Source organism: Mesocricetus auratus, unplaced genomic scaffold, assembly GCF_017639785.1.
Source record: "Mesocricetus auratus isolate SY011 unplaced genomic scaffold, BCM_Maur_2.0 Super-Scaffold_100691, whole genome shotgun sequence".
Taxonomy (NCBI): Eukaryota; Metazoa; Chordata; class Mammalia; order Rodentia; family Cricetidae; genus Mesocricetus; species Mesocricetus auratus.
The window spans coordinates 58,433,573-58,457,699 of NW_024429267.1; the positions used below are offsets into that span (position 1 = coordinate 58,433,573).

At 57.9% G+C, this 24,127-nt stretch overlaps 2 protein-coding genes across 3 annotated transcripts; one reads left to right on the forward strand and one right to left on the reverse strand.

Annotated features, from left to right (window-relative positions):
• The first annotated feature begins 6,913 nt into the window (after positions 1–6,913).
• Positions 6,914–14,403, forward strand: Klhl40 (kelch like family member 40). The gene is made up of 6 exons (XM_005082311.4): positions 6,914–8,630; positions 9,608–9,768; positions 10,027–10,134; positions 10,234–10,419; positions 11,689–11,835; positions 12,648–14,403. The coding sequence occupies exons 1-6, from the start codon at positions 7,479–7,481 to the stop codon at positions 12,757–12,759; spliced, it is 1,866 nt and encodes a 621-aa protein (XP_005082368.1). The 5' UTR covers positions 6,914–7,478; the 3' UTR covers positions 12,760–14,403.
• Positions 13,179–22,001, reverse strand: Hhatl (hedgehog acyltransferase like). Of its 2 annotated transcripts, XM_005082310.4 has the most exons (13): positions 21,861–22,001; positions 21,225–21,477; positions 19,624–19,742; positions 19,093–19,160; positions 18,579–18,692; positions 18,257–18,451; positions 17,762–17,971; positions 17,405–17,573; positions 16,930–17,074; positions 16,783–16,818; positions 14,017–14,218; positions 13,586–13,727; positions 13,179–13,402 (listed from the first exon to the last, which is right to left on the reverse strand). In XM_005082310.4, exons 2-13 carry the CDS (start codon positions 21,473–21,475, stop codon positions 13,278–13,280), a joined length of 1,776 nt encoding a protein of 591 aa, XP_005082367.2. In that variant the 5' UTR covers positions 21,476–21,477; positions 21,861–22,001; the 3' UTR covers positions 13,179–13,277. The 2 variants fall into 2 exon arrangements, with proteins under 2 accessions (XP_005082367.2, XP_040595849.1); XM_040739915.1 differs by lacking the exons at positions 21,225–21,477; positions 21,861–22,001 and adding an exon at positions 20,167–20,281.
• Between the last annotated feature and the right edge of the window lie 2,126 nt (positions 22,002–24,127).

Sequence of the window (24,127 nt, forward strand, 5' to 3'; positions counted from 1 at the left end):
CTGGAGACATGGCTCTCCACAGCTGTGATCTGTCACCCTGCCCACAGGTGCAAACGACCCCAGGCCTGGAGGCTTGGCGTGGGAGGCTGTGGGTGGGTCGGCTGCCGTCTCCTGCTTCAGAAGAAACAGGTTGTGCTCCAGACACTCTTGGAGGCTAGATGTGGTAGGCTGTGTCTGTTAATACCCGTACTTGGGAGGCAGAAGCTAGAGGGTTAGGAGTTCAAAGCCACTCTTGGCTATGCGGTGAGTTCTAGGGCAGCCTGCCCTATGGGATTGACACCGGTTCTCAAAAAGGACTCAGACTCAAAGCGAGCTGTGATGTGAAGGGGTCTTCTTTTGTTGTTGCTGTTTTGAGACAAGGTTTCTGTGTCACTGTGGTTGTCCTGGAACTCGCTCTTGTAGACCAGGCTGGCCTCGAACTCACAGAGATCCGCCTGCCTCTGCCTCCCGAGTGCTGGGATTAAAGGCGTGCGCCACCACCGCCCGGCTTACCACATGGCTTTTTAGCTGTGTCTGGTAAGTAACTCAGGTGAGGCTGGATCCCACTGTGGTGACAAGTCACCCCCACTTCAGTGACAAAACACCTGTGACCCTGTGTGAGGTCTGTGGGAGAGGTTTTGGTGCCCCAGAATGACAGATTGCGTTGATCTATAGCACAGTCATATTGACTCGGGCCTCCAGAATAAGCTAGGGTGGGAAGAGCATGCCACCATTCAGAGATGGCATAGGTGACGTTTCCATGTCATTATCTAAGGTCCCATGGCCAAGCCCTGCCTCAAAGTGATGCGGGAAGGGAACCCTGGTGAGCATCTGGGATGAATGGAGTTCTAGGAATACAGTGGGCAACCACACCTTCTCCTGCACCTTGCCCTGGTTTCTGGGGACCAGGTTGCCAGGCAGTCTCCTCGGCCAAGGGCAGTGAGACTCCTGAGAACTGAGGCAGGAGGACTGAGCCCAGAAGTCTGAGGCTGGTCTACAGCACAGACCTTGTTTCAAAGTGAATACAGTAGTGTGTGTGTGTGTGTGTGTGTGTGTGTGTGTGTGTGCGTGCGTGCGTGCGTGCGCGCGCGTGCACACACGCATGCGTGAGTACTAACATGAGCTTGTAGAGATCAGAGGATGGCCTCCAGTGTCCGTTTTCATGTTTATTGGGAAGAAGGATTTCTTGTTTCTCCACTTGGTAGGCCAGGCTAACTGGCCTCTAGGCTTCCAAGTGTTCTTATACCATTATCTCCCATTTCCCCACGGAGCTGCTGGGGCTTCAGGTTCGAGTACTGTGCCCAGCTCCACGTGGGTTCTGCACTTTACCTACTGAGTCGCTGTCTCAGTGAGGGTTGGTTTCTATTGCTGTGACCAAATACCATAACCAAAGAGCAAGTTGGGGAGGGAAAGGTCTATTTGGCTTACACTTCCAGATCATAGATTGAAGGAAGCCAGGGCAGGGACTCAAGCGGGGCAGGAACCTGGAGGCGGGAGCCGGTACAGAGGCCATGGAGGGGGTGCTGCTTACTGGCTCACTCCCCATGGCTTGCTCAGTCTGCCCCTTATAGTACCCAGGACCAGCAGCCCAGGGACGGCTCCACCCACCATGGGCCGGGCCCTCCCCCACTGATCACTAATTGAGAAAATGCCTCACATCTGGATCTCAGGGCGACATTTCCTCAGCGGAGGCTCCTTCCTCGGATGACTCTGGCTTGTGTAAGGCTGACACAAAGCCACCCAGTGCAGAGCACAAATTCATGCATGAACATGTGTGTGCAAGCTCACACACACAGTGTAGCTGACACAACCTTGGGCTTCTTGTTCGCCTCCCGCCCCCCCCCCCGTCTCCCCCATGCTGGCATGGTGGGCATGTACCACCACTCTGAGTTATATGCAGCCCTGGAGATCCAACCCGAGGCCTTGTGCAAGCTATGTCCCGACCCGGGTTGCAGCTTGTTTTCAGGGTGGGAGTGTAAAATATAAAGTGTGGAGAGGGTCTGTGATAAAACCCAACAGCAGCATCGCCAAGGCCTTGTCGGGAGGTGGGAGAAACCTGTTAGATGTCCACAGGTGGTCTTTGGGGCCTGAGAGATTGGGGAGCACAGGCCCCATCCCGTCTCCAGGAGCAGCTGAGCAGACGCCACCTTGAACTCTTCTCTGCGCCCTTGCCTAGCGCCCATGCCTCCCAGGGGCATCTGGGTAAAAACAGAGTTTTCAAGCTCTCTGCAGCTCCCTGAAGCTGCCCAGCCCGCGGGCTTCTGCAGTGCTGGAGACGTGAAGAGACAGACTGTGTGAGCAGACTCTAATCCACACGGGAGTTAGATCCCAGGTCCGTGCGAGTCCAAGCCACTTGCTGTGTAAATACCGCACCATACCTCTTCTGCCCTCAGAGGTAGGCACAGGTCTGCCAGTGGCGAACGGAAGAACCTGCTCTCTCTAAAGCAGAGAGCGGCTGAGCTCAAGGACACTAGCTAAGTCTCCAGAAGAACCGGATTCCACTAGAAAGAAGCAAACCCAGCCTTGTCCAAGGGAGGGTGATGGCTGTTCCATCCTCTGTGGAACCTGGAGTGTGATTACAGATGTTTTCTCTGGCTCTGGAGATGGCCGCATGTTTTTACCCCTAAAGTTCGGTTTTGCAGTTTAGCTGTTCAGGCTCCCCTTCTATGTGTCTTGTTGAAGCTGAGGGCTCAACTCTGATCCAAAATGCCTAAGATACTCTCCCGCGTCTCCCCAAACACTCACAGCCCCCCCCCCCCCGGTGCTTACATTACCAAGTCACGTTCATTTATTCCCTGAGAGTCAAATCGAGTCTCGGGGCGCCAAGGCACTCTCTCTGCCCCGCCAGCCCTCGCCATGTATGCACATGTATAAGCGTGTTTAGTGATGATGAAACACATGCAAGAGTTGTAATTGTGTGTGTGCGTGTGCGTGTGCGTGAGTCAAGGCTGCTGTGAGTGTGTCACAGTGTACCTGAGGAGGACAGGGCGTCAGTCATTACTTTCTACTGTGTTTGGGACAGGGTCTTGTTTTTCTGATGCAGATTCCAGGCCAGCTGCCTCTCTGGGGATCCTCCCATCTCCCTCTCCGGTCTTCCTGGTAGCATGTGAGTTACAGACAGCTACACTGTTGCATCTGGCTGTGACGTGGACTTCGGCACAGGTCTTCAGCCTTTTGTGCCTGGTGATTAACTGCTGAGCAGACCAGCCCCAAAGTTCTGCATTTTTTTAACCACTGTCAAGCAATACGGACAAGCATCGTCAAACCTGCTCTGTGTGCGGTCACCCACCTCCACAACTCCTCACCTTCCCAAGCTGAACCCCTCCCAGTCCTTCCTCCAGAACCCTGGCAACCGCCTCTCCACTTACTGCCTCTGAGAACTAACTCGAACAGATGTGGCTCATACAAAAGGGGTCACACAGTATTTATTTCATTCAGCATATTGTCTTCAGGGTTCATCCATGCTACAGCAGATGTCAGAATTTAAAGAGTGAACAAAATTACGCGTGTATTTTTGGAGATATTTTTACATTTTATTTATTCGAGGTCTCCCCCTTCCCCCCTCCTCCCTCCCTCCTTCCCTCCCTCCCCCCCCCCCTCTCTCTCTCTCTCTCTCTCTCTCTCTCTCTCTCGCTTGTGTTTCCAAATACACCTGCCACAAAGAACACGTGGACGGACATCAGAGAACAGTTTGTGGGAGCCTGTTCTCTCCCTCTGCAACGTCAGTTCTTGGGATGATTCTCAGGTCATCAGGGCGTGGCAGGAAGCTCCTCTACCCGTTAGCCCAACTCACTATTCCTGGTTTGGGGATGGGATCGCTCCACGGCAACACATGTAACCCAGAAGACAATCCGGGAAGGGTCTATTCTCTCCTCTGCCACGCGGGACCCAGAGTCACACCTAGGTCCTCAGGCTTAACGGCCTTTATCTCCTGAGCCTAACCGCTGACCTCTGTTTCCGGGTTTTTAGAAAGCTGACTCCTGGGCTAGCGAGGTGGCTCAGGAGTTAAGAGCACTGGCTGCTCTTCCAGAAGACCTGGGTTCAATTCCCAGCATCCACATGGTGGCTCACAGCCATCTAGAGTGGGCTTTGATGCCCTCTGCTGGGAAGCAGAGGAGCATGCAGACATTGCACTCTTAACATAAATACTTTTTAAATTTTATTTACTTATTTTTTATTACATATACAGTGTTCTGTCTTCATATTTGCCGCCACACCAGAAGAGGGCACCAGATCTCATTACAGATGGCTGTGAGCCACCATGTGGTTGCTGGGAATTGAACTCAGGACCTCTGGAAGAGCAGCCAGTGCTCTTAACTGCTGAGCCGTCTCTCCAGTCCATAAATAAATATTTAAACAACAAAAAAGTTGACTTCCTGGGATTCTTTCCCGGACAGTTTCACTGGGTAACGAGCCCATGATTGATGGGTTTTTGAGGCTTAAAAAAAAAGTGTCAGTTCCCGTGGCTCCCATAACTTCTGATGAGAGGACACTGTTACTCAAACGGCCGCCCTATGTGTGTTTGTCTTCATTTTGGTTTTAAATTTTTTCAGTAGGATACATTTAAGCACAATTTCTCTGCATCTGTCCTGTTTGTGACTTGCTTAGCTTCTTCAGTCTGTTGGTTTGGGTCTTAATTTTTTTTTTACATTTTAACTTACTGATGTGTGTGTGATATGGTGTGGTGTATGTGATGTGTGGTGTACGTGTGGTGTGTGTGTGATGTGTGTGTGTGGTGTGTGTGTGTATGTGGTGTGTGTGTATGTGGTGTGTATGTGGTGTGTGTGTATGTGGTGTGTATATGATGTGTGGTGTGTGTGTGTGTGTGTGTGTGTGTGTGTGTATGTGGTGTGGTGTCCACTGTGTCCTTGTGAGACCCAGTTGTCTTTCCACCATGAGGGTTCCAGGTGTCAAACCTCAGACACCTTTGTCCTTGAGCCAACTTGCCTCTCCTGGTTTGTCTTACTAAATTTGGGGATTTTTAGACATTGTTACTGGACTAACCTTTTGACCTGTTCCCCCCTCCTCCTCTTTTTTTTATTTATTTATTTATTTATTTATTTATTTATTTATTTATTTATTTGGTTTATGAGACAGGGTTTCTCTGTATTGTTTTGGAGGATGTCCTGGGTTTCTCTGTATTGTTTTGGAGGCTGTCCTGGAACTCGCTCTGTAGACCAGCCTGGCCTCGAACTCACAGAGATCCTCCTGCCTCTGCCTCCCGAGTGCTGGGACTAAAGGTGTGTGCCACCAACGCCCGGCTGCTCCTTGTCTTTCTTGAATTATTTTTCCCAGTTCAGGGATAAGTACTCTACTCAAAGCCCCCTCCCCCAGCCTGGCCCTGCTCCCAGCCTGGCCCCACCCCAGCCTGGCCCAGGTCAGCTTCTGTGAATTCAGTTCAGAGCACAGTGTAGCCGGCAGAGGCTGTGTGGAGCTTTAAGTCTAACTCTTGCTGCCTGGGGGCGGAGAGACTTCCCCAGGCCAGCCTTCTGTCTCTGCGTGGGAAAATGAGCTTCAGGCCCAGGACACGGCGCTTGGATGCTTGCTGGTCATGCTGTCCTGCTTCATCTTCCTGTGGCAGTCCATGTGTGTGGACTTGGGGAGGCATGTGGGTCAGTTTGTGACAGCAATGATGCTCCCCGCACTGCCTTGTTGCTGGGTAGGGTCAGGAACCAGCAGGCGTGGGATGGCGTCTCCCATTGGAGGCTGGGTAGAACAAATCCACTTAATTCCGTTGTCCACCCCCCTGTCTCCTGACTCTGTGGCACTCACGATCACCGGCTGTCCCCCTGAGGTACTTGTGGCTCCCCCTCCATGATGCCCACCCCAGCAGATGTAGGCTCCATAGGAAGGTGTTCAAAACTGACGCCGCTAAACTCTGTTAACTGCAGCACACAGTAGGCTCGGGGTGGGGGAGTGAGCCTCATTGAAACACCCCACTGGGAAGCCTGGTAGGGACCAGCACCGCAGAACCCGTCATAAACTTAAAATATGACATTAAGTCATCTGGTGGCTATAAATTAATTTTTACTCAGTGTCTTCTTCTATTTGGGTCTTTAGAGAGTGAGGCTGTGATCGAGGACATTTTTTATCCACTTGGGGAGGGGGTCTCCACGTTGTCAGAGGTGGGCGTGTCTGCTCTGGCTCAGCCGTGTGGCAGCTGTGAGACCCAGCGATTATTGGCAATGTTGTCTAGAAATGCCCAGAGCTGGGATAGAAGCCCCCCTTGCCCCTGCAGACTGCCCCAAGATAGCCCTTGAAGTTGCTGAAAGGCCCACCTTTGGCCTGTCCAGGTACGTGCCACTGAGTGACGGTCAGCTTCACTACTCATGAGGTGACTCAGCCCACCCCCCGTCTTTTCTCCTATCCCCCCACAAGCTCAAGGTTAAAAACAAGTGACTCAGAGGCATGGGGGGGTGCTCTATTACACCTCCTACCAGTGTCCCAGGGCTAAATTTAACACACAGCTGCAGCCTTTGGAGCTCAGGGAATGCATTAATCTTGGAGGCTGAAGCCCGTGTGCGGGTGAGGGGGTGGACAGGAGTCCAGGGCAAGGTGTGTATCGAGATTGGCTATGCTTGGTTGCAACCCAGCTCCTCAAGGTACAGAGAGGGCCAGGCAGAAGCACCGTAAGCCTAAAGGAGACCACAGACAGGGCCACAGACGGGCAACGTCCCTGAGCACGACACGGACTCTGGGAAATGCCGCTATTTGGGACTCTACAGTCCCAAACATGGTTCCCTGGAATATTAAGGATCCTAAGAAACTATTTTCTCGCAGACCTGACACTTCGGAGTCCTCCCTGGAGAATGCCGCCCCAGGAGCTCGAGCTGAGGCCCTCATTGGATGGGAGGGGAAACTGAGGCTCAACAGAGAAACGCCTACCCTTATTGATGTAGGGGGTTCCTTAAGGAAAGGAAAGGTCTCTGAGCTGGAACAGAAAGGAACCCCTTCCCATTTTGAACGTGGGCACCAAGGTCTCTAAACAGTGATTGCCAAAGACATGTTCACCAAGCAGGAAGTGAAAACATACTGTAACCAGGGGTGGTCACTGTGAGATAGCTCTGTGAGGAAGGCTGTGAGCCCACAGCCCCGGAAGGAGTCTGGGAAGAGGGGCTTCCGGCTCTGTGAACTTCTGCCTGGGACCACAGTTCCCTCCACAGGCAGCGGCATGTCTATACCCAGAGATCCAGAAACAAGGCTTCCCTGGGTTCTGGTGGCAAGTAGTGCCAGTTCTGGAAAGGTCCAGACATACCCCCCACCCTCGCCCCATGAGCCCCAGCGCTGAGTCAAGGCTGCTCGGGGAGACGGCCTCTGCCCAGCTGTCCCCTGTGCGTCATGTGCAGGAGGCCGAGCGGCTCCTCTTACAGGGTCCGGCATCCTCTATATATAGCCCAGCGCAGACAGCTGCGCAGTTAGTGCGCGACCCCACAGGACAGTAGAGGTGTGCGGAGCAGCCCTTGTCACACAGGCTTACTGGGTTCTAAGGGAGCCGCACTATGACGCTGGGTTTGGAGCAGGCGGAGGAGCAGAGGCTGTACCAGCAGACGCTCCTTCAGGACGGCCTCAAGGACATGCTGGACCACGGCAAGTTCCTGGACTGCGTGGTGCGCGTGGGCGAGCGCGAGTTCCCGTGCCACCGCCTGGTGCTGGCCGCCTGCAGCCCCTACTTCCGCGCGCGCTTTCTGGCAGAGCCCGATGGAGCCGGAGAGCTGCGCCTGGAGGAGGTGTCGCCCGAGGTGGTGTCCCAGGTGCTGCACTACCTGTACACATCGGAGATCGCGCTGGACGAGGCAAGCGTGCAGGACCTGTTCGCCGCGGCGCACCGGTTCCAGATCCCGTCCATCTTCACCATCTGCGTGTCCTTCCTGCAGAAGCGCCTGTGCTTGGCCAATTGCCTGGCTGTCTTCCGCCTAGGCCTCCTACTAGACTGCGCGCGCCTGGCGGTGGCAGCGCGCGACTTCATCTGCTCGCGCTTCCCGCTGGTGGCGCGTGACAACGATTTCCTGGGGCTCTCGGCCGACGAGCTGATCGCCATCATCTCCAGCGACGGCCTCAACGTGGAGAAGGAGGAGGCGGTGTTCGAGGCGGTGATGCGCTGGGCCGGCAGCGGCGATGCGGAGGCACAGGCCGAGCGCCAGCGTGCACTGCCTACAGTCTTCGAGAGCATTCGCTGCCGCCTGCTGCCTCGCGCCTTCCTGGAGAGCCGCGTGGAGCGCCACCCACTCGTGCGCGCCCAGCCCGAGTTGTTGCGCAAGGTTCAGATGGTGAAGGACGCTCACGAGGGCCGCCTCACTACGCTGCGCAAGAAGAAGAAGGAGAAGGGTGAGGAAGCTACCAAGGCCAAGGAGGCCAACCAGGGCGCGGCAGACGCCAAGGCTGAGGACGATGAGGAACGTGTGCTGCCTGGGATCCTCAACGACACCCTGCGCTTCGGCATGTTCCTGCAAGACCTCATCTTCATGATCAGCGAGGACGGTGCTGTGGCCTACGACCCAGCCGCCAACGAGTGCTACTGCGCGTCCCTGTCCACCCAGATCCCCAAGAACCACGTCAGCTTGGTGACCAAGGAGAACCAGGTCTTCGTGGCCGGTGGCCTCTTCTACAATGAGGACAACAAGGAGGACCCCATGAGTGCTTACTTCCTGCAGGTGATTGGTCAGCCTTGGGAGGGAGGGAGCAGTGCTGGGTTCCTGTGCTAGGAGGCAGTCTTGGGGGTGGTGGTGGGAGGGGCCTGCGTCTACTTGAGCAAGGCCATTGGGTCTAGGACCTTTGATTAGCAGCCACTTGCTTGAAGGGAGGAAGAGTTAAAGGCAGTTTCCAAAGAGCTGTGTTAAGTCTGGTGACTGAGTTTGGGGGTCGCACAGCAATCTGGGGAGCTGGAGGCCCTGGCCCTGCTTGGGGGGGGGGTTGAAGGTCAGGGACAGAGAGAAGAATAGTGAGCCGGGCTTTGGCAGGAGTGGGAAACACATAGAACACCACGCGCTCCTTTCACCGTCCAGGGGAGGAAACTGAGGCTCAGGAGGGACTGGGTGAGGGGAAAGCCTGGTCCAGGCTGGTCGTGTAACCGTGGGACCTTGGAGAATTTACAGCCTGACCCTGTGGTTTTTGAGTCTTGCCGGTTGGGTGAAATCTGGAGATGTGAAGGGCGAGGGACTAATGCTGTCGGTGACCTGGATTGGTAATTGTGTAAGAGCAGAGCCAGAAGAGCTGTAAGGAGTCGCTGGGCATCTGGGTGCCGGGGTTAAGTTCATGGGCCTCCAGGCTGGAGCAGCCGAAGGGCAGCTCCCCCAGGCTGACTTACTGTGTGGAGTTTCGTCTCTCTGGGCCTCTGTACACGGGATGCCCACTGCCCTTCCCGCTTGGCAAAGCAAATGTCCACCCACACACGATTCAGAGCCCCCGTGCCTGTACCCATGGGGTTAGGCAGTTGCAGAAGGTGGGATGGAAGGCTTGTAGATTTTAAGGGGTGGGAAGCCTGGGACAGAGGGTCACCGGAGAGTCGGGCGCATAGGACGACCTCCCTCTTACAGGGAAGAACTCCTCTCTGTCGGAGTTGGCAGAGCTGGGCCAGGGTCAGTATAGAGGTCGGTGGTAGCTGACCCAAGGACACTGCCCGCCCACACAGTTCGACCACTTGGACTCCGAGTGGCTGGGAATGCCGCCACTCCCCTCACCGCGCTGCCTCTTCGGCCTGGGGGAGGCTCTCAACGCCATCTACGTGGTCGGTGGCCGGGAGCTCAAGGACAGCGAGGACAGCCTGGACTCAGTGCTGTGCTACGACAGGCTGTAAGTGGGTGTGGCGAGGCTGCCTTGGGGGCGGGGTGGTCTGGGGGCAGGGCCCTGGGGAGGGGCTAGGACCACTGGAGGAGCCAGGAGGCCTGCACAGGTGGAGACCTGAAAATGAACCCTCGGGCAGCTAGGCGGGTGCAAAGGCCCCGGGAACGTCCTGGATTCACTTTGAACGTGTGCTGTGGGTGTGGATGCCAAGAACCAGACTCCACATAGGCTTGTGCGCCACGCTCCAGTCCCCCCTGTCCCCTCCAGGTCATTCAAATGGGGTGAATCGGACTCACTGCCCTACGCAGTATATGGCCACGCGGTCCTTTCCCACATGGACCTCGTCTATGTCATTGGAGGCAAAGGCAAGGACAGGTGAGCCTCAGGCCGGTGGGGAGGAGCCTCGATGTGGCTGAGGGGGCAGGCAGTTGTCCCCGGCCTCTCTCTCTCTCCACTCACTCTGTCCACCCACAGGAAATGTTTAAGCACGATGTGTGTCTACGACCCCAAGAAATTTGAGTGGAAGGAGCTGGCACCCATGCAGACGGCCCGCTCACTCTTCGGGGCCACCGTCCATGATGGCCGCATCTTTGTGGCTGCAGGGGTGACAGACGCAGGACTTACCAGCTCCACAGAGGTGTACAGCATTGCAGACAACAAGTAGGTCCCTTTCCCTGCCCCTCCCTCCTCTGCAGCTGCTCGCCAGAGTCAGCCCCGTCCGCCCTGCTGAGGGTCATAGACCAGGTCCTCGTGTTGATTTGAAACACGGCCATAGAAGTAACCCCTCTCCCCTGAGGCCTCCCTGCAGGAGAGTCTGCAGAGGGGCTCCCAGGGTGGGGTCTGGGGGTAACAGTTCCTCATCTGGGGACTGCTACCACGACACGGGCTGACTCTGAGGTTGCAGCATCGGGCCGGGAGGTCAGGGAAGAGAAGCTGTCTGGACACGTCCAGCAAAGATGGCGGTTAGTGGTTACCCATCACCAAAAGGTGGGGCTCCCAGAAGCAGCTCGGGGGAATGGAGGCTGGTGGGTGAAGGGATACGGGAAGGTTCTGGGAGGGGAGAGGTGAAGGGTTAAGGCCAGTGAGATGTCTCCTGTGAGTTTAAGCTCCGTGACTCACTGGCTGTCACAGGACGGCAGATTAGGGAATTTCTCAGAGAGAGAGAGAGAGAGACAGAGGGGTCCGGTTGCAGCTGCGAAGGGGGTAACAGGATCCTAGAGCTGGGGATGGGTTAGGGAAAGGGCCAGGGAGAGGGAGTGGAGCGTGGCTTCGGAGGAAGGAGAAGCATTTCCACAGACGTTCTCTGAGGTTAGTGGTGGGTAGGATGCAGGATGGGAAAGAGGGTAGATCGCATGCTTTCCAGTCAGTCTACGGGGGCAGTTGTTGAGGGAAACCCTGGGCGTTAGGGGGCAAACTGAAGATCCGTTCAGGAAATGTACGTTCAGGGTACCTGGGGGCGTGTGTAGGAGGAGCTCCCTGCAGCAGAAATCCAGGAAGCAGACACCAGGAGAACCGGCGAGATGTCACAGAGAAGAAGGGTGGGGGGGCATTCAAAGGAACAGGACTGTCAGGGTCAACCACAACCTGAGTTCACGGGCATAGAGATAGACACACAGTAGGCCTATCCATTCACGGGCATAGGGATAGACACACAGTAGGCCTATCCATTCACGGTGCGGGATGGATGGGACTGCAAAGAGACGGGGGAGGGGAGGAGGGAGGTAAAGGAAAGGTCAGAGTGAACGGGGTCATGGCTGGGATGGCCAAGCATCCTAGGTGGCTGAAGCTCAGGAAACAGGATCTTATCCAGAGAGGGCTGCAAACTGGAATTCAGATTCCCGGGGGGGGGGGGTGATGGACGCCATGACGGTGGGAACAGTGACCCTGCTTGCCTAAGCCCTGGATCACCGACCTCTCCCCTGTCCCTAGGTGGTCCTCCTTTGAGGCCTTCCCGCAGGAGCGCAGCTCACTCAGCCTGGTCAGCCTAGCCGGCACTCTCTATGCCCTGGGCGGCTTTGCCACGCTGGAGACAGAGTCTGGAGAGCTGGTCCCCACGGAGCTCAATGACATATGGAGGTGAGCCCCGCCTTGGGGAGCTGGGGGGATCCTGAGTGTCCCAAGCCAAGGACAGCAAGCACGGCTGCTCCACCCCAGCTTCTCACAAGCTCAGGGAGGAGGGTGGCCGGTTCCATGCCACGGTGAAGTGCCAGTAGGGCACCAGAAGGAGCCAACCCTAAGCTTCGGGCACAGACCCGGAATCTGTTCTCCCCCCTTTTCTGGGGTGCCTTGTCTGGAGGAAGGATGACACTAGGAGCGGGTGGTGGCTGGGTCCAGGCTCCAGGAGCTGGTTTTTTGTTTGTTTGTTTGTTTGTTTGTTTTTTGTTTTACGAGACAGGGTTTCTCTGTATTGTTTTGGAGGCTGTCGGTCCAGCCCGGCCTCGAACTCACAGAGATCCGCCTGCCTCTTCTGCCTCCCGAGTGCTGGGATTAAAGGCGTGTACCACCACCGCCTGGCTCAGGAGCTGGGTTTTTTGTTTTGTTTAGTTTTTTCCATACCCCTTCATCTCAGGGATTTCTTCAATGTTGCACAAGTCTCAGGGGGAGAGACTTGACTTTGGGGACTGGAAGCCTTTCCCAAAGGGCAATGAACTTTGAGGAGTGTGGAGGCCTTGGGGGTGGCTTTTCTCGGGAGGGGGCTGATTTACACTGCAGGGTGTCTCCTTATGGTTTGTTGTGTGTGTGTGTGGGTGTCCCACTTTCCAGTCTGTTTGGACACAGACATACTTGGAGGTGGGCCTAGGGCACCGGCCACCCCTCCTTGCAGGGTCCCTGCCTGGCCTCGAGGGATAAAGCTCCCATGCTTGTCCCCCATGGTCCCTTCCCCTCAGATTCAATGAGGATGAGAAGAAGTGGGAGGGGGTCCTACGGGAGATCGCCTACGCAGCCGGTGCCACCTTCCTCCCTGTACGCCTCAACGTGCTTCGCCTGACCAAGATGTGAGCCTCCTTCCTGTCCTGTGGCCTCAAAGCAAATGCCTTGTGGGATCCGGAGAGGAGCCGGGAGAGGCCGCCTCAGTGAGGAACGGGAACAAAGGGACTTCTCCATGTCCCTCTGGGCGTTACCATGTCTCCTCAAGGACTACAAAGCTAGGCAGGCGTCCCAGGCTGTGTTCTGGCCTTGCCTAGGCTGGCTGTGTGTGCCCGTTATGTCTCCTAAGGGACTCAGTGTCTATGCCTGTCATATGCGAGCATCTCTGTCAACGGCACCTTCTGGTGCTATCCCAGACCTCCCTTTGGAAGCTCTGGGGGGGCAATGAATTGTCCTCACAGGACGCCCCATCATGTCCTATGAATGACGTTCCCCCAAAGCCTGGAGCGATCAACCCCCTGCCCAGAGTGGACAAGAAGCCAGTAGAATACTGTGGTAGAAAAGTCTTTTATTCTATTGGCCAAGCCGCATGGCCGGGGCCTGGGGCCCAGAAGCAGCTGAGCTGAGCTCGGTCCTCTGTCCCCCAGACCCTACTCTGGCTTCTCTTTGTCCTGCTTCTGCTCTTCCTCCAGTGCCAAGGTTCGCTCACGCTCCTTTACCAGCTGGACCCCACAGTAGGTGACAAACAAGACGGCCAGCGTGGTCTGGGGGAAGCCTGTTAGAGAAGGAACCATGCTACCCGAAACATCCCGTCCCAGAGACCCTGCATCCTGTCCCACACCCCTGCTGAGTCCCTTGGGTGCTGGGGTGTTGTGTGTGTGTGTGTGGGGGTAGATCAGAGGTTCCTGTCCTCGTGTGAGGTTGGGCACACGCCGTATCCTCTCGCACGGTCCCTTACCTTTAAGTATCAGGCGTCGGGCAACCAGCTCTGTGAACTCAAGGCTGTTCAAACTCACAAGGTTGTACATGATGATAGCCCAGAAGTTTACAGCCCCGCAGAGGGCCCGGACCCTCCGAGACATCTGCTCCGATAGCCGTGCCTGCTGCCCAAGAATGTGTTGGCAAGAGGGCCAGGAAGGGGGGACATGGTCAGTCAGTGTCACCCAGGCCCAGAGGAGCAACGAGAGCTGATAATGCAGCCAAGCCAGGCAGACCCAGTTTCCCCCTAGGTGGAGCATGGCCCTGGCAAACGAGAGAGGTTAGGGAGAAAGTTCTGGGCCAGGGACCACGCATGCCTGGGTGACTCCAGGAAGCAGCAGTGCCACCCACCTCGTGTGACCCCCCAACTGATCCCAGCCAGTCCCCCGGCCCGGGACCTTTGTACCCCACCTCAATTTGTGCCAATGGCCCGTGCTCCGCCAGCTTCTGCACCCAGAGCTCGAAATTGAGGCCGAAGCAGTTAAGGACGGACCACAGGTAGACGATGTCACAAGGCCCAAGCCACAGGGTGGTGATCACAAACGTGGCCACGGAGGCAGCCAGCTCTGGGATCACGGCGGAATGATCCCCACCAACGCGGTCGTACACATATCTGCAGAGAAAGAAGGAAGGAGGGCCCTGCGGGGACGTGGGGGCGGACAGCAGACGCATGGTGGGGCGGCATGCGGTACGTCGCCCCCCCACCACCCCAGGAGTGCCTGTCCTCTGCCCAGCTCTGAACTGTGGAGGGGGTGGGGCTTGGGCCGGAGATTTTCAAAACAGTCCGTGGATGACCAAGCCGGTGTCTTTGACTCAGTCTCCTTGCTCAGATAACTCGCCGCCTGCTGCATGATGCCTTGCTCCGGAGAATGCTGCTCCCGGCCCCACTCAAGTCCCGTGTTAGTGGGAGGCGCGGCTGCTCAGCCTTAGGTTGTAGTCAGGATTCTGGATTCCCCTCATCCCCAACATCCGAGCCACAGATTCTATCAGCTCTGCTGGGGCTTGACTCGGCTCACCCCCTGCACCAGCCCTGCCCTAGTGGAGGGGCTCCTCCACGGCGGGAGCCTCTTAGTCCCGCTTTTGCCTTTAACCCCCGCTCCATTCGCCACCGACGCTTTAAGAGAGCTGGAGGAATGTCTCAGCAGTTAGGAGTGTACCGCGCCTACAGAGGACCCAGGTTCATTTCCCAGCACCCTCATCGGGTGGCTCACAACTGCCTGTAACTCCGGTTCTGGGATATCCGGTGCTCCCTTCTGGCCTCTGTAGGCACGTGCAGGCATGCGGCATACGTACACAGTCTAGCCCTGCCCCCCACTCGTACTTTAAATAATAAAACAAGTATTATTTTAACCTGCGGCTCAGACCGCGTCGGTCCACAATCCACCCTCTCAATGATAAAGTAAGCTCTTTCTGGCGTGAAGACACCATGCAGCCCTGGGTCTGCCTCCTTCCTGACCTCATCCCCTACACTCCTCCCCCCTGCCGTGCGTGCCTGCCACACTGGCCCTTCCGGTCTCCAGACACGATTGGTCCACGCCTTAGAGTACACCTTTTTTCTCACACAAGCCTGACTTCAGGCATTCTTACACAGGCCTGCCCAGACTCCAGCCTAAAGAAACTTCCGGCCAGGGGCCAAGTGCCCACCTGCCACACCGTTTCCTTTCCCACAGTTTCTACTCTCTAGACTGGTGTGTGCGTTTCTTCAACTACGTATGGCCTGTTTCCATCACGGGACTGTGAGCTCCGTGGGCTCACGGTCCCGGGCTTGTGCACTGCCGCATCTGGAGTGCCCGCCGCACGCCGGGTGCCGATACATGCCAGCCTTTCACCCCCTCCCCTAATTTTCAAGGCTTCTCCACTTTGTTTTATCCATCCACTCCCAGGGTCACGCCCCAGCTTGAAACCTCGCCCCTCCTGGATTCCTGCTCTGTCTCATCTGGTCACCACCGTTGGCCTTTAACCCTTGAATCTCTCCCGCCCTCCCCAACAGGCTCGCAGCCACCATTATCATTGCAGTCTCTTGCTTCTTCCTGCTCACCCACCCGGGAGACTCTAGTCACGTGCACGCATGCATGTGACACTCTCACACGCGCACACACACGCACACACACGCACGCACGCACACACACACCCTAAGTGCTCTCCTTCCCATTCCTTCCGGGCTGTCTCCAGTCAGCTTTCTCTCCCTACTTGGAGACGGATACCGTACCCCTGGCCTCCTGCAAGGGGGCCTGCAGGGGTGATGCTCCCCCTACCCCGTGTCTCGCGGCTGTACTTGCCTACTTCAGCATCTGTGACTCACCTGGCCATCCCCCCCTTTCCCCGTTCTCCCTCCTGTCCCTCTGTCCCTCCCTCCTCCTGCGGCTTCTCAAGGCAGACCCCTGTCCTTGGGGACCTGGATCCGCCCATCGCCCCTCTGCCCTGCGTCGCCCTCAATGTCCCCGTCATGTCCCATTCCTCCCCGAAGCTGCTCTCCTGTTTCCCAGGCTGCCCCAGGACCTGCTGCGCACGCTCCCCGTGCAAGTCCTCAGCTGCTCTCCCTGCCGTCTCCCCGGGGAAGGGGAGGCCCTCCTCGGCTGTGGCAGCACGGCTTGGAGCCTCTATGCTTGCACACTCTCCTTTGTGGGACTCACACAGACACGTGTCCTTTTTTTTCATGTCTTTCTGCTGGGTCTTCAGTCCCTGTGGGAGCATCCGTGGGCCCGGTTTCGGAACTCCTTGCTCTTCTGGCCTCGCTTTCCCTCCTTAGGACTCAGGCCCCCTGAGGTCTGGTCCAGGAGACCCCTCTGCCCAACTCATGACTCCCCCGACTCCAGACTCTCAGGCCTAAAATGCTTCCCCAAGCCTCTACAAGGATGTCAGCTAGACATTTCTGTATGGAAAATGTCCTGTCCAGCTTCCCAAGAGACAGATGGGAATTTGGGTGCCACCATACTCCCTGGAGACCCCCCCAGACATGACCCCCTACCAAGACGTCAGCCGTGTTTCTCTGCTCCCACCATCTCCGGGACCCCCACAAAGTCCAAAGCTCAACGTCTGTCACCCGTGCAGACGCACAGCCTCCTCCCAGCCTCCTGCTGGCTCCATCCCAGAAGCAGTCTCTGAAACAACCAATGCTCCCCCCTCCCCGCCCATTTGACAGCCTAGCCGGAAGGCTGCTGCCATTCCCCAACTCACTTGCAAAGCCAGTCATTGATGCCACGGTCGAAGTGCCTGTGGGGAGAGTGTGCAAGCGTTGAGTCCTCCAGACGCAGAGCCTTTTGACACGGGGGACAACGCTAAGGAAAGGTGGGGGGCCGATGACGGGCCGCCCTCTTCACTCACGTTTCCCCGAAGACGTAGAGAGCGGTAATGCACTTGGGAGGCTGAGGAGGGTCCAGGTGGTCCAGGCGTGCCACGGTGTTAACCACACCAAAGAGGACTGCTGCCTTCACCCAGTCATACACCAGGTTTGAGTAGGCCAGGCCAGCTGGGGACAGGTGACATCACTCTTTTGGGGTCGGGGCACTGATGGCATCCCACATCCTGAGCCTCCCCTCCCCCACGGGCAGAGTCTGGCTTCTGTCTCACCCCTACCCCCATGGGGACCCTGTGCCTCCCTAGAGGTGTGCGACAGGCCCCAGTGACCCATGAAAATCAGCCACGCCCCTCTAGTGGCTCCTGTAGTTTGCGGGGACTAAGGGCTTTATGTGCTGAAACAAATAACGAGTCCTGCACGTTTCAAATCTTGGGTGCTACACGCACGGGGCTGTTTGCCGGTGGCGGCCCTGCCTCCGTCCGTCCCGTTGTGGGGACCCACCGAGAGCACTGTCCGGGAGGCGGCTGGCAAACTTCAGGTCGCCAGGGATCGTGAGGATGTAGAAGAAGTGGAAGAAGATGTCCACAGCCACGACGGCTGCCGCGCTGAGCCCCGCCTGGGCCTGGATGCGCCACAGCTCCCCTTCTGGCCTCACTGGGTCCTGGCTCACCTGGAGGGGCAGAACCCTGTCTGAGAGGGGAGCCGTAACCGGCCTGAGGAGAGGAGACACAGCTTCCCGGGCATGCGGGGCGGGGGTGCCCACGCTTGGGGAGTTATGTCTGGGACAGGAGCCGTTGTCGGGGCGGGGGAGGGGGTGGGGCGAAGGAGACCCAGCCATGCCCGCGGGGTTCCCCTCACCTGAGCATGGAAGCGGTCGAAGGTCATGACGGGCCCGAAGAAGAAGAAGGGCAGGTAGAAATTGTACTTGATCAGGTCAGCGAGGGAGTAGCGGCGGTCAGGGCGGGCGCAGCTCTCCAGCGCGAAGCTGGTGCAGCGGAGCACCGTGAAGCCGCTGCCCCCGTGGAAAAGCACGTCTTGAAGATCAAAGGTGCCCGTTACAAACCCACTCTGGAAGGAGACAGCAAGCCTCCGGCTCACTCGTGGGCCCACGCTTCCGGGGGGAGGGGGAGAGGGAGGGGGAGAGGGAGGGGCCCTCCCCACCTTCCCAACTTCCCACAGGCCCAGGGCCTGGTCTTGCGGGGGGGGGGGGGGCGGCTTTAGTTCAGCAACGCAGCAGAGCAAGGGACAAACTGCGGTGCAGCGGGCCGCCCTACTCAAAGGCTTCAAGACGGGTGGGAAAATTGCGGAGATGCTTGGGAGGACTCAGGAGACGAGGCCTTTGGTGTCATGTACCTGCCAAGAGATCAGGGGCTCCATCTTGAGGGAGGCCAGGCTGCCTAGACCAAGGGCGAGACACAGCCAGGGCTGGCCCACAAGCGAGGCCACATAGAGGCTCGCACAGTGGCCAAGCAGCAGCAGCAGGTACCACGGGCCCATTGTGCCCACCACGGCCAGGACCCCGTACACGGCGTACATCCAGGAGCGGAGCTGCGGACGCGAGCGGGCCTCAGTTAACCCCCGTGTGCGAACCCGGGATGGATGAGTTCCCCCACAGGCTTCAGGGGGGCTAAGGAGGGGCAGGCAGCAGGAGGCCAAGGGCCCCGGACCGGCTCACCTGGGGGGCCACCATCGTGCAGAGTTTGGCAAACAGCACATGTCCTGAGAGGGCGAAGACGATGATGTTTCGGAAGCTGGTGAACCACATCACCCACTCGAAGTCGGCCACGTCCTGGACAACCCAAGCAGGAGGAAGCGGGCAGGTAAGGGCCGTGGAGAGGGTAGGGTCAGGAGCTCCTGCCTGTGCTCTGAGGACAGATACCTGAGGTTGCAGGTGCCTGCTCTCGCCCCGAGGGAGGTGCCCGGGAACACGGGAGGGAGGCATGGATGAGGGGCCCCAAGGAGGAGCCTGCTCCCCAAAGCTTTGCGGCTCTGCACGGAGCAGACACTCTACCCCTGCTGCCTAGTTCTGGACGGCAGCACCAGAGGACCAGCCTATTTTGTCCTCGGGGACCCATTTCCTACAGGAGCCCAGAGGTCCCAAAGTTAGGCAGAGCCCTCCCTGCCACAAGGCATGAAAACAGGGGTGAGGTGTGTCGAGGTCAGGGACCTGAGAGGTTTGGGAAACCTACCATCTTCCGGCCCAGGTACTCCCAGCCAGGGCGGACGGACTCCCGGAAGGCCTTCCTGTGGGCCCCATCTGAGAACAAAGCGTGGCCTCTGAGTGGCCTCTCATATGCCTTCCCTGGGCCATCCCACCCAGGGGAGAGGGGCAAGGGCTCAGGGCCGCAGGACCCTTAGGCAGAAAGCAGTGGCTGAGACGGATGTAAGGTGTACTTAGCACCTACAGCTTCCTGGGTTCAGGACTGGGTGTTCTGCACGTCTGGGTCTAGGTCAGGCACTCTCTCTATTCTCTCTTCTCCCTTGGCCTCTGCGTGTGTATGTGTGTGTGCGCGTGTGTGTGCGCGTGTGTATGTGTGCATGTGTGTGCATGCATATGCATGTGTGGATGTGTGTGCATGAGTATGTGTGCATGTATGTGTACATGTGTGCATGTGTGTCTAAAATGGTGTTCAGGACTATGCCCAACCCAGGGCCTAGAGGATACTTGTGGTCGGCAGCCTCTGAGTTTCTGGCCCTGTTGGTCAGAACCCAACTGTTACCTTGCGATGCCTCCAGGAGACCTCGGCCAGCATAAGCCAGGGATCCGCTCAGCACCAGGGAGTAGAGCCCGAGCTCAGCTGCAGGCAGTGCTGTCTTGATGCCCATTGCTTGGGCAGGGCTGGAGGAGAAGCATGGGTGAGGGTCCCCAGTCCTCAGCCGTGCCTGACCTCACCTCATGCACTCTCACTGGGGTGGTGGAGCCTCTGCTCCACTCAGCCCTCGGGGACTCCCTCAGTCACTCTTCCCACCCAGGGGCCTCCTTTCTTCTGCAGCAGCAGCCAACCCTGCCCCCTTTGAAGGTTCTTAAAGTCCAGACCTCACACAGCCCAGTTTCCGGTCCTTCATCCCTCTCGGATGGACTTGTCGAAAACTGCCCCTCCCCGACCTTGGGGGTCTTTCCCACGGGGGAGACCCTGTCTCTAGCCCACCAGCCTGTTTTCCCATCTCTCAGCAAGCCTCCCTTAGCTCCAGGAAAGTTCTACCCACAAACCTTCTTCCCTGAGATCCTGGGCTCCCCCCCACCCACCTCCCCTGCACCGAACCTCCAGCCTCACGCAGCTCCAGGTCCTGCCTGGCCCCCTTCCTCCACCAAGCCCCTGACCAAGAGTTTGTGTTATCCCGGATCCCTGCCTGTGTTCACCCACTGCCCCCCCCTGACTGGAGGCTGTGCTATTTGAGGACCTGGAGAAGTTGGAGCTGGGCCACGCCCAGGGTCAGGCAGGAACTGGGAGGGCTCTGGCTGCTGTCCAGGGTACTGACCAGTGTCAGGGGCCCAGGATGAGTCTAGTCACCCTCTCCTGCTACCCTACTGGGTCATCCATCCCTGAGGCCTGGGCCACCACCTAATCCCCTCCCGCCCTCTTCAGCCTGCAGTCTCCCCAGTGGCTGCGTAGGTTCAGATCTGGAACTGCGTGAAAGAGGGACATGGTGCGGTGCCCTTTTGGAGATGGCTGGGGCCACTCTGTCTCCCTGGCCCGTGATCTCCCTCAGACCTGCAGCCAGGGTCCTGAGATCCCACAGCTTGTTATACGGGCAGAGCGTGTGGGCCAGGAAGGGCCAGGCACCCAGTGAAGCCACCCAGGGAACTTCTCTAAGGGGCAGGTGCTCTTGGTGAGCCCCTTCCGGAGTGCCGGCTCAGACCGGACAGACCGCTGCCGCCGGCCCTGACCCTCCCGGCCAGCCTCTGCGCTGTGGCCTGCGAGCTGAGACACCTCTTCATCAGGGGCGGGGTGGGGGAGGGAAGCATGGGATCAGGTTAGTGGAGCAGGAGCGTGAAACCCGAGCGGGTGAAGAGAGCACAAAATAGCTTTGTCAGCTGCCTCCCACTCGACACTTTCCAATTTTAGCTCCCCACGGCCGGTGGGGAGTGTCCCCAGTGAGCCCTCGGCGGGCAGCTGCCCCCAGCCTGGGACCCCTCCTGATAGCCCCCTGGACCCGTGCTGCCCGTGGGGCCCGTGGGGCCTTTGCCCGCCGCCGCTTGGCTCAGGTGCACCTGGAACGAAGCCCACCTTGGGGCTCTTGGTCTAGGATAGGGGCTCTCTAGGGTGGGACCCTCTGGCCTCAGGGCCCCAGAAGGGCTGCACGCCGAGCTTGCACTGACCTTGAAGAAGCTTCGAGGTACCCTGGCGCACTGCCCACCTCGGGGCTCCCGGGTCCTGCGTCCCGACTGTGAGTCTGTCCGGCTGGCCGGGCTGTGGGGCCAAGGTGGGGTGTGTCCAGCTCTGGGGTCCCCACCCCCTCGAGGATAGAGCCGTGAGTGGTGACAGCAAGAGGAGGAGGGGGGGGGAGGAGGAGGTGGCCTTCTTCCCGGAGTGGAGCAGACCGTTTGTGGAGCTGAGCAGAGTGCTGCATTGCTGTTGGCCACAGGGAGAGGCAGTGAGAGGGAGCGGCGGGGGGAGGGGGGATGGGATGGGGGGAGTGATGGGAGATGGAAGGGGGTTTCTGGAGATACAGGCTCTCAGATAGGGGCACCTGGGCCTTACTTGACCTCCCTGTCCTCGGGCCAGGGAAGCCAATGCGTCCCTTTGCTCTCCTCGGGCCAGGGAAGCCAATGCGTCTCTTTGCGCTCTATGCCAGGACCTCCTCTTCCAGGAAGCTCTCCAGGCAGTGTCTGCAGACTGGCGAGCCCTGCCCCCAGTGTCTGCAGACTGGCGAGCCCTGCCCCCACCGCAGGCCTCACAACCAGCACGCTGTCTGTGCAGTCTTGCGTGCTGTGGACTCCAGATGCCACCTTTACCTGTGACCTCTCAAGGGTGTCCGGGGCGAGCCCATCTAGTCTTCATCCTGACGAGAGTCTGGCCTGGATGGGCGTTGCTGTTAGGTGGGGAGGGTTGGCTTTTCTGGTAGAATTGGAACTGCCAAGGACTATGGTGCTGAGGTGCTCCAGTACGCCAGCCTTGAGCTCACAGAGTTGTCTGCCACCAGGGACACCTGGGTAGGCAGTGTCCTCTTATTGGCAGGCAGGAAACTCTAATGTAATGTCCCTAAGCAGGCGAGGCACCCAGGGGTCCCTGGAGAAGTCCACTTGAATGCTCCCCTGGACATTCAGTTGGGGGCAGGGGCTCGATGGGTGCCTCCTGTCTCCATGGGCCAGCGCTTGTGCACTGGGGCCCGAGGAAATGTCCTGGGAGCTTTGTGACTATGGTCAATCTCCCATCCTAAGCTCAGCCGAGGGAGCAATAGGAGTCTCTACCCAGCAGGGTCCTGCACAAACCCTGGGAAGTTAGGTCACCAGCTTCCTCCCAGGAATTCAGACACTTGGGCCCGGAGGATGCAGCTGGGAGGGACCCACACATGACCCTGCCCTTTGACCCTCAACAGTGTGTTGGGCGGGGGGGGGTTACAGTAGGGGGCTGTCTGGGGATGCGATTGCTATCCGGGCTAGGGGATGAGAGCGTCCAAGGAAGAGGAGAGGTTGAGCCAGGCTCCGGCTCTCTGGGCAGCTGTGGGTGACACTAGGGCAGTGTGTTGAGGCACACTCCGTGATTACTGGAAATGGTAAATAAAAGCTAGGATGCATGCAGAGAGATTTTTTTTTTTTTTGGTTTTATGAGACAGGGTTTCTCTGTATTGTTTTGGAGGCTGTTGGTCCAGCCCGGCCTTGAACTCACAGAGATCCACCTGCCTCTGCCTGGGATTAAAGGCGTGCACCACCACCGCCCGGCTGAGAGATTCTTTTTAATGTCCCCACAATCCACAAGGACCACCCTCAGTGGGTGGAAGAGAAAACTGAGGAATAAGGTGGGCGGCGGTGAGGGTCAGCTCCACAAACTTCTGGAAGAGACTGCATCGTGGTGAGAACTCAGTCCGTTCACAGCAGACAAGGTGAGACCGCCATGGGCGGCCACGGGCTTGGCGTGTTGTGCAGCAGACTCCTCTGAGATGAAACACTCCATCCCCCAGGGAGGCTCCTCACCACCAAGGAAGTAGACAGCTCGGGGGCTCAGCAAGTCCCTGAAACTGACCACGTGACACTAGGTCCCTCCCTCCCCAACTTATGAAAACACGGAGGACTGCCGAGACACCCCCAAAGCCACCAAGATGCCTGGAAGGGACGCTCCAGCCTGCTGAGCTGCCTGCAGGCTGTGCCATGTGAGCTCCAGGCTCCCAGATTTTGTGAGCTGTCGCCTGTGCAGATATCTTAGAGTCATCTCTGCCCCTGTAAGTGCCCCCCCTCACCTATGCTCCTGGAGAAGCCCAATACAATTCACTAGTTCGCCAGGTTGGACTTTGGTGGTACCCTCACTTTGGTTGTTGTCAGTTCCCTATCTGGAGTGGGTAGCCGTGCGCTTTTATGTCCCCAGGAATAGTGTCACACAACATGGTGCCCTCGGGACGTGCCAAGGGGGCTGAAGAGTTGTAGCCACTGGGCCTCCAAAGTTTATTTGTTAAGTGGGTGCATTATGCATGGGGGGGGGTCCAGCGACTCACTCCATGTGCACGAGAGCCAGACACCGAGACAGGGCCCGTTCAGCAGTGGCACACTCCCTGGTGACCCTGACGCTGTGGCATGTGGGGACATGGCTTGCAGGAGGGCAGAGGGGTAGAGATTAGAGGTGAGTCCCTCCACCTGGGACACCAGCCCAACAAGGGACAGGAAGCTGGCTGGGCTGAGAGCTACTTCCTGATGCCTCAGGGGTCCCTGGGGAAGTTATGAAGAGGGGAACCCCAGTTTTAGCAAATCCCAGAGGCTCTTTGACTTGGCCTTTTGTGTGTTGCTTAAAGTAAAAATGGGGGCCAAGCGCCCTGAATGTGCGTGGTTCTGCGTGCTGTGTGGAGTCTGGGTGTGGCAGTTACATGCGTGCTGTGCGGCATGTGTGCGTGATGTGAGCCGTGTGCATGTGAAGACTCAGGGATGGCAGGAGACACTGCTTGTGCGAGGCTCACTGGCCCTGTGCTGGGGGCCAGCTGTTGGCTCACTGGGGTTTGGGGATATGAGGCCGGCTGCTTTGGGGCTCTCAGATGGAGGCCACCTGCCTTGAGCCCTCGAGGATGGGGAAAGGG

Bases quoted from the DNA above. Each gene is read 5' to 3' on its own strand.
- Klhl40 (XM_005082311.4), top strand. From the start codon at position 7,479: ATGACGCTGGGTTTGGAGCAGGCGGAGGAGCAGAGGCTGTACCAGCAG. The intron at 10,135-10,233 runs GTGAGCCTCAGG...GTCCACCCACAG, and splicing joins GGAGGCAAAGGCAAGGACAG to GAAATGTTTAAGCACGATGT. The intron at 11,836-12,647 runs GTGAGCCCCGCC...CCTTCCCCTCAG, and splicing joins GAGCTCAATGACATATGGAG to ATTCAATGAGGATGAGAAGA.
- Hhatl (XM_005082310.4), bottom strand. From the start codon at position 21,475: ATGCAGCACTCTGCTCAGCTCCACAAACGGTCTGCTCCACTCCGGGAA. The intron at 18,693-19,092 runs GTAGGTTTCCCA...TGGGTTGTCCAG, and splicing joins AGTACCTGGGCCGGAAGATG to GACGTGGCCGACTTCGAGTG. The intron at 14,219-16,782 runs GTGAGTTGGGGA...CTTTCTCTGCAG, and splicing joins ATCAATGACTGGCTTTGCAA to ATATGTGTACGACCGCGTTG.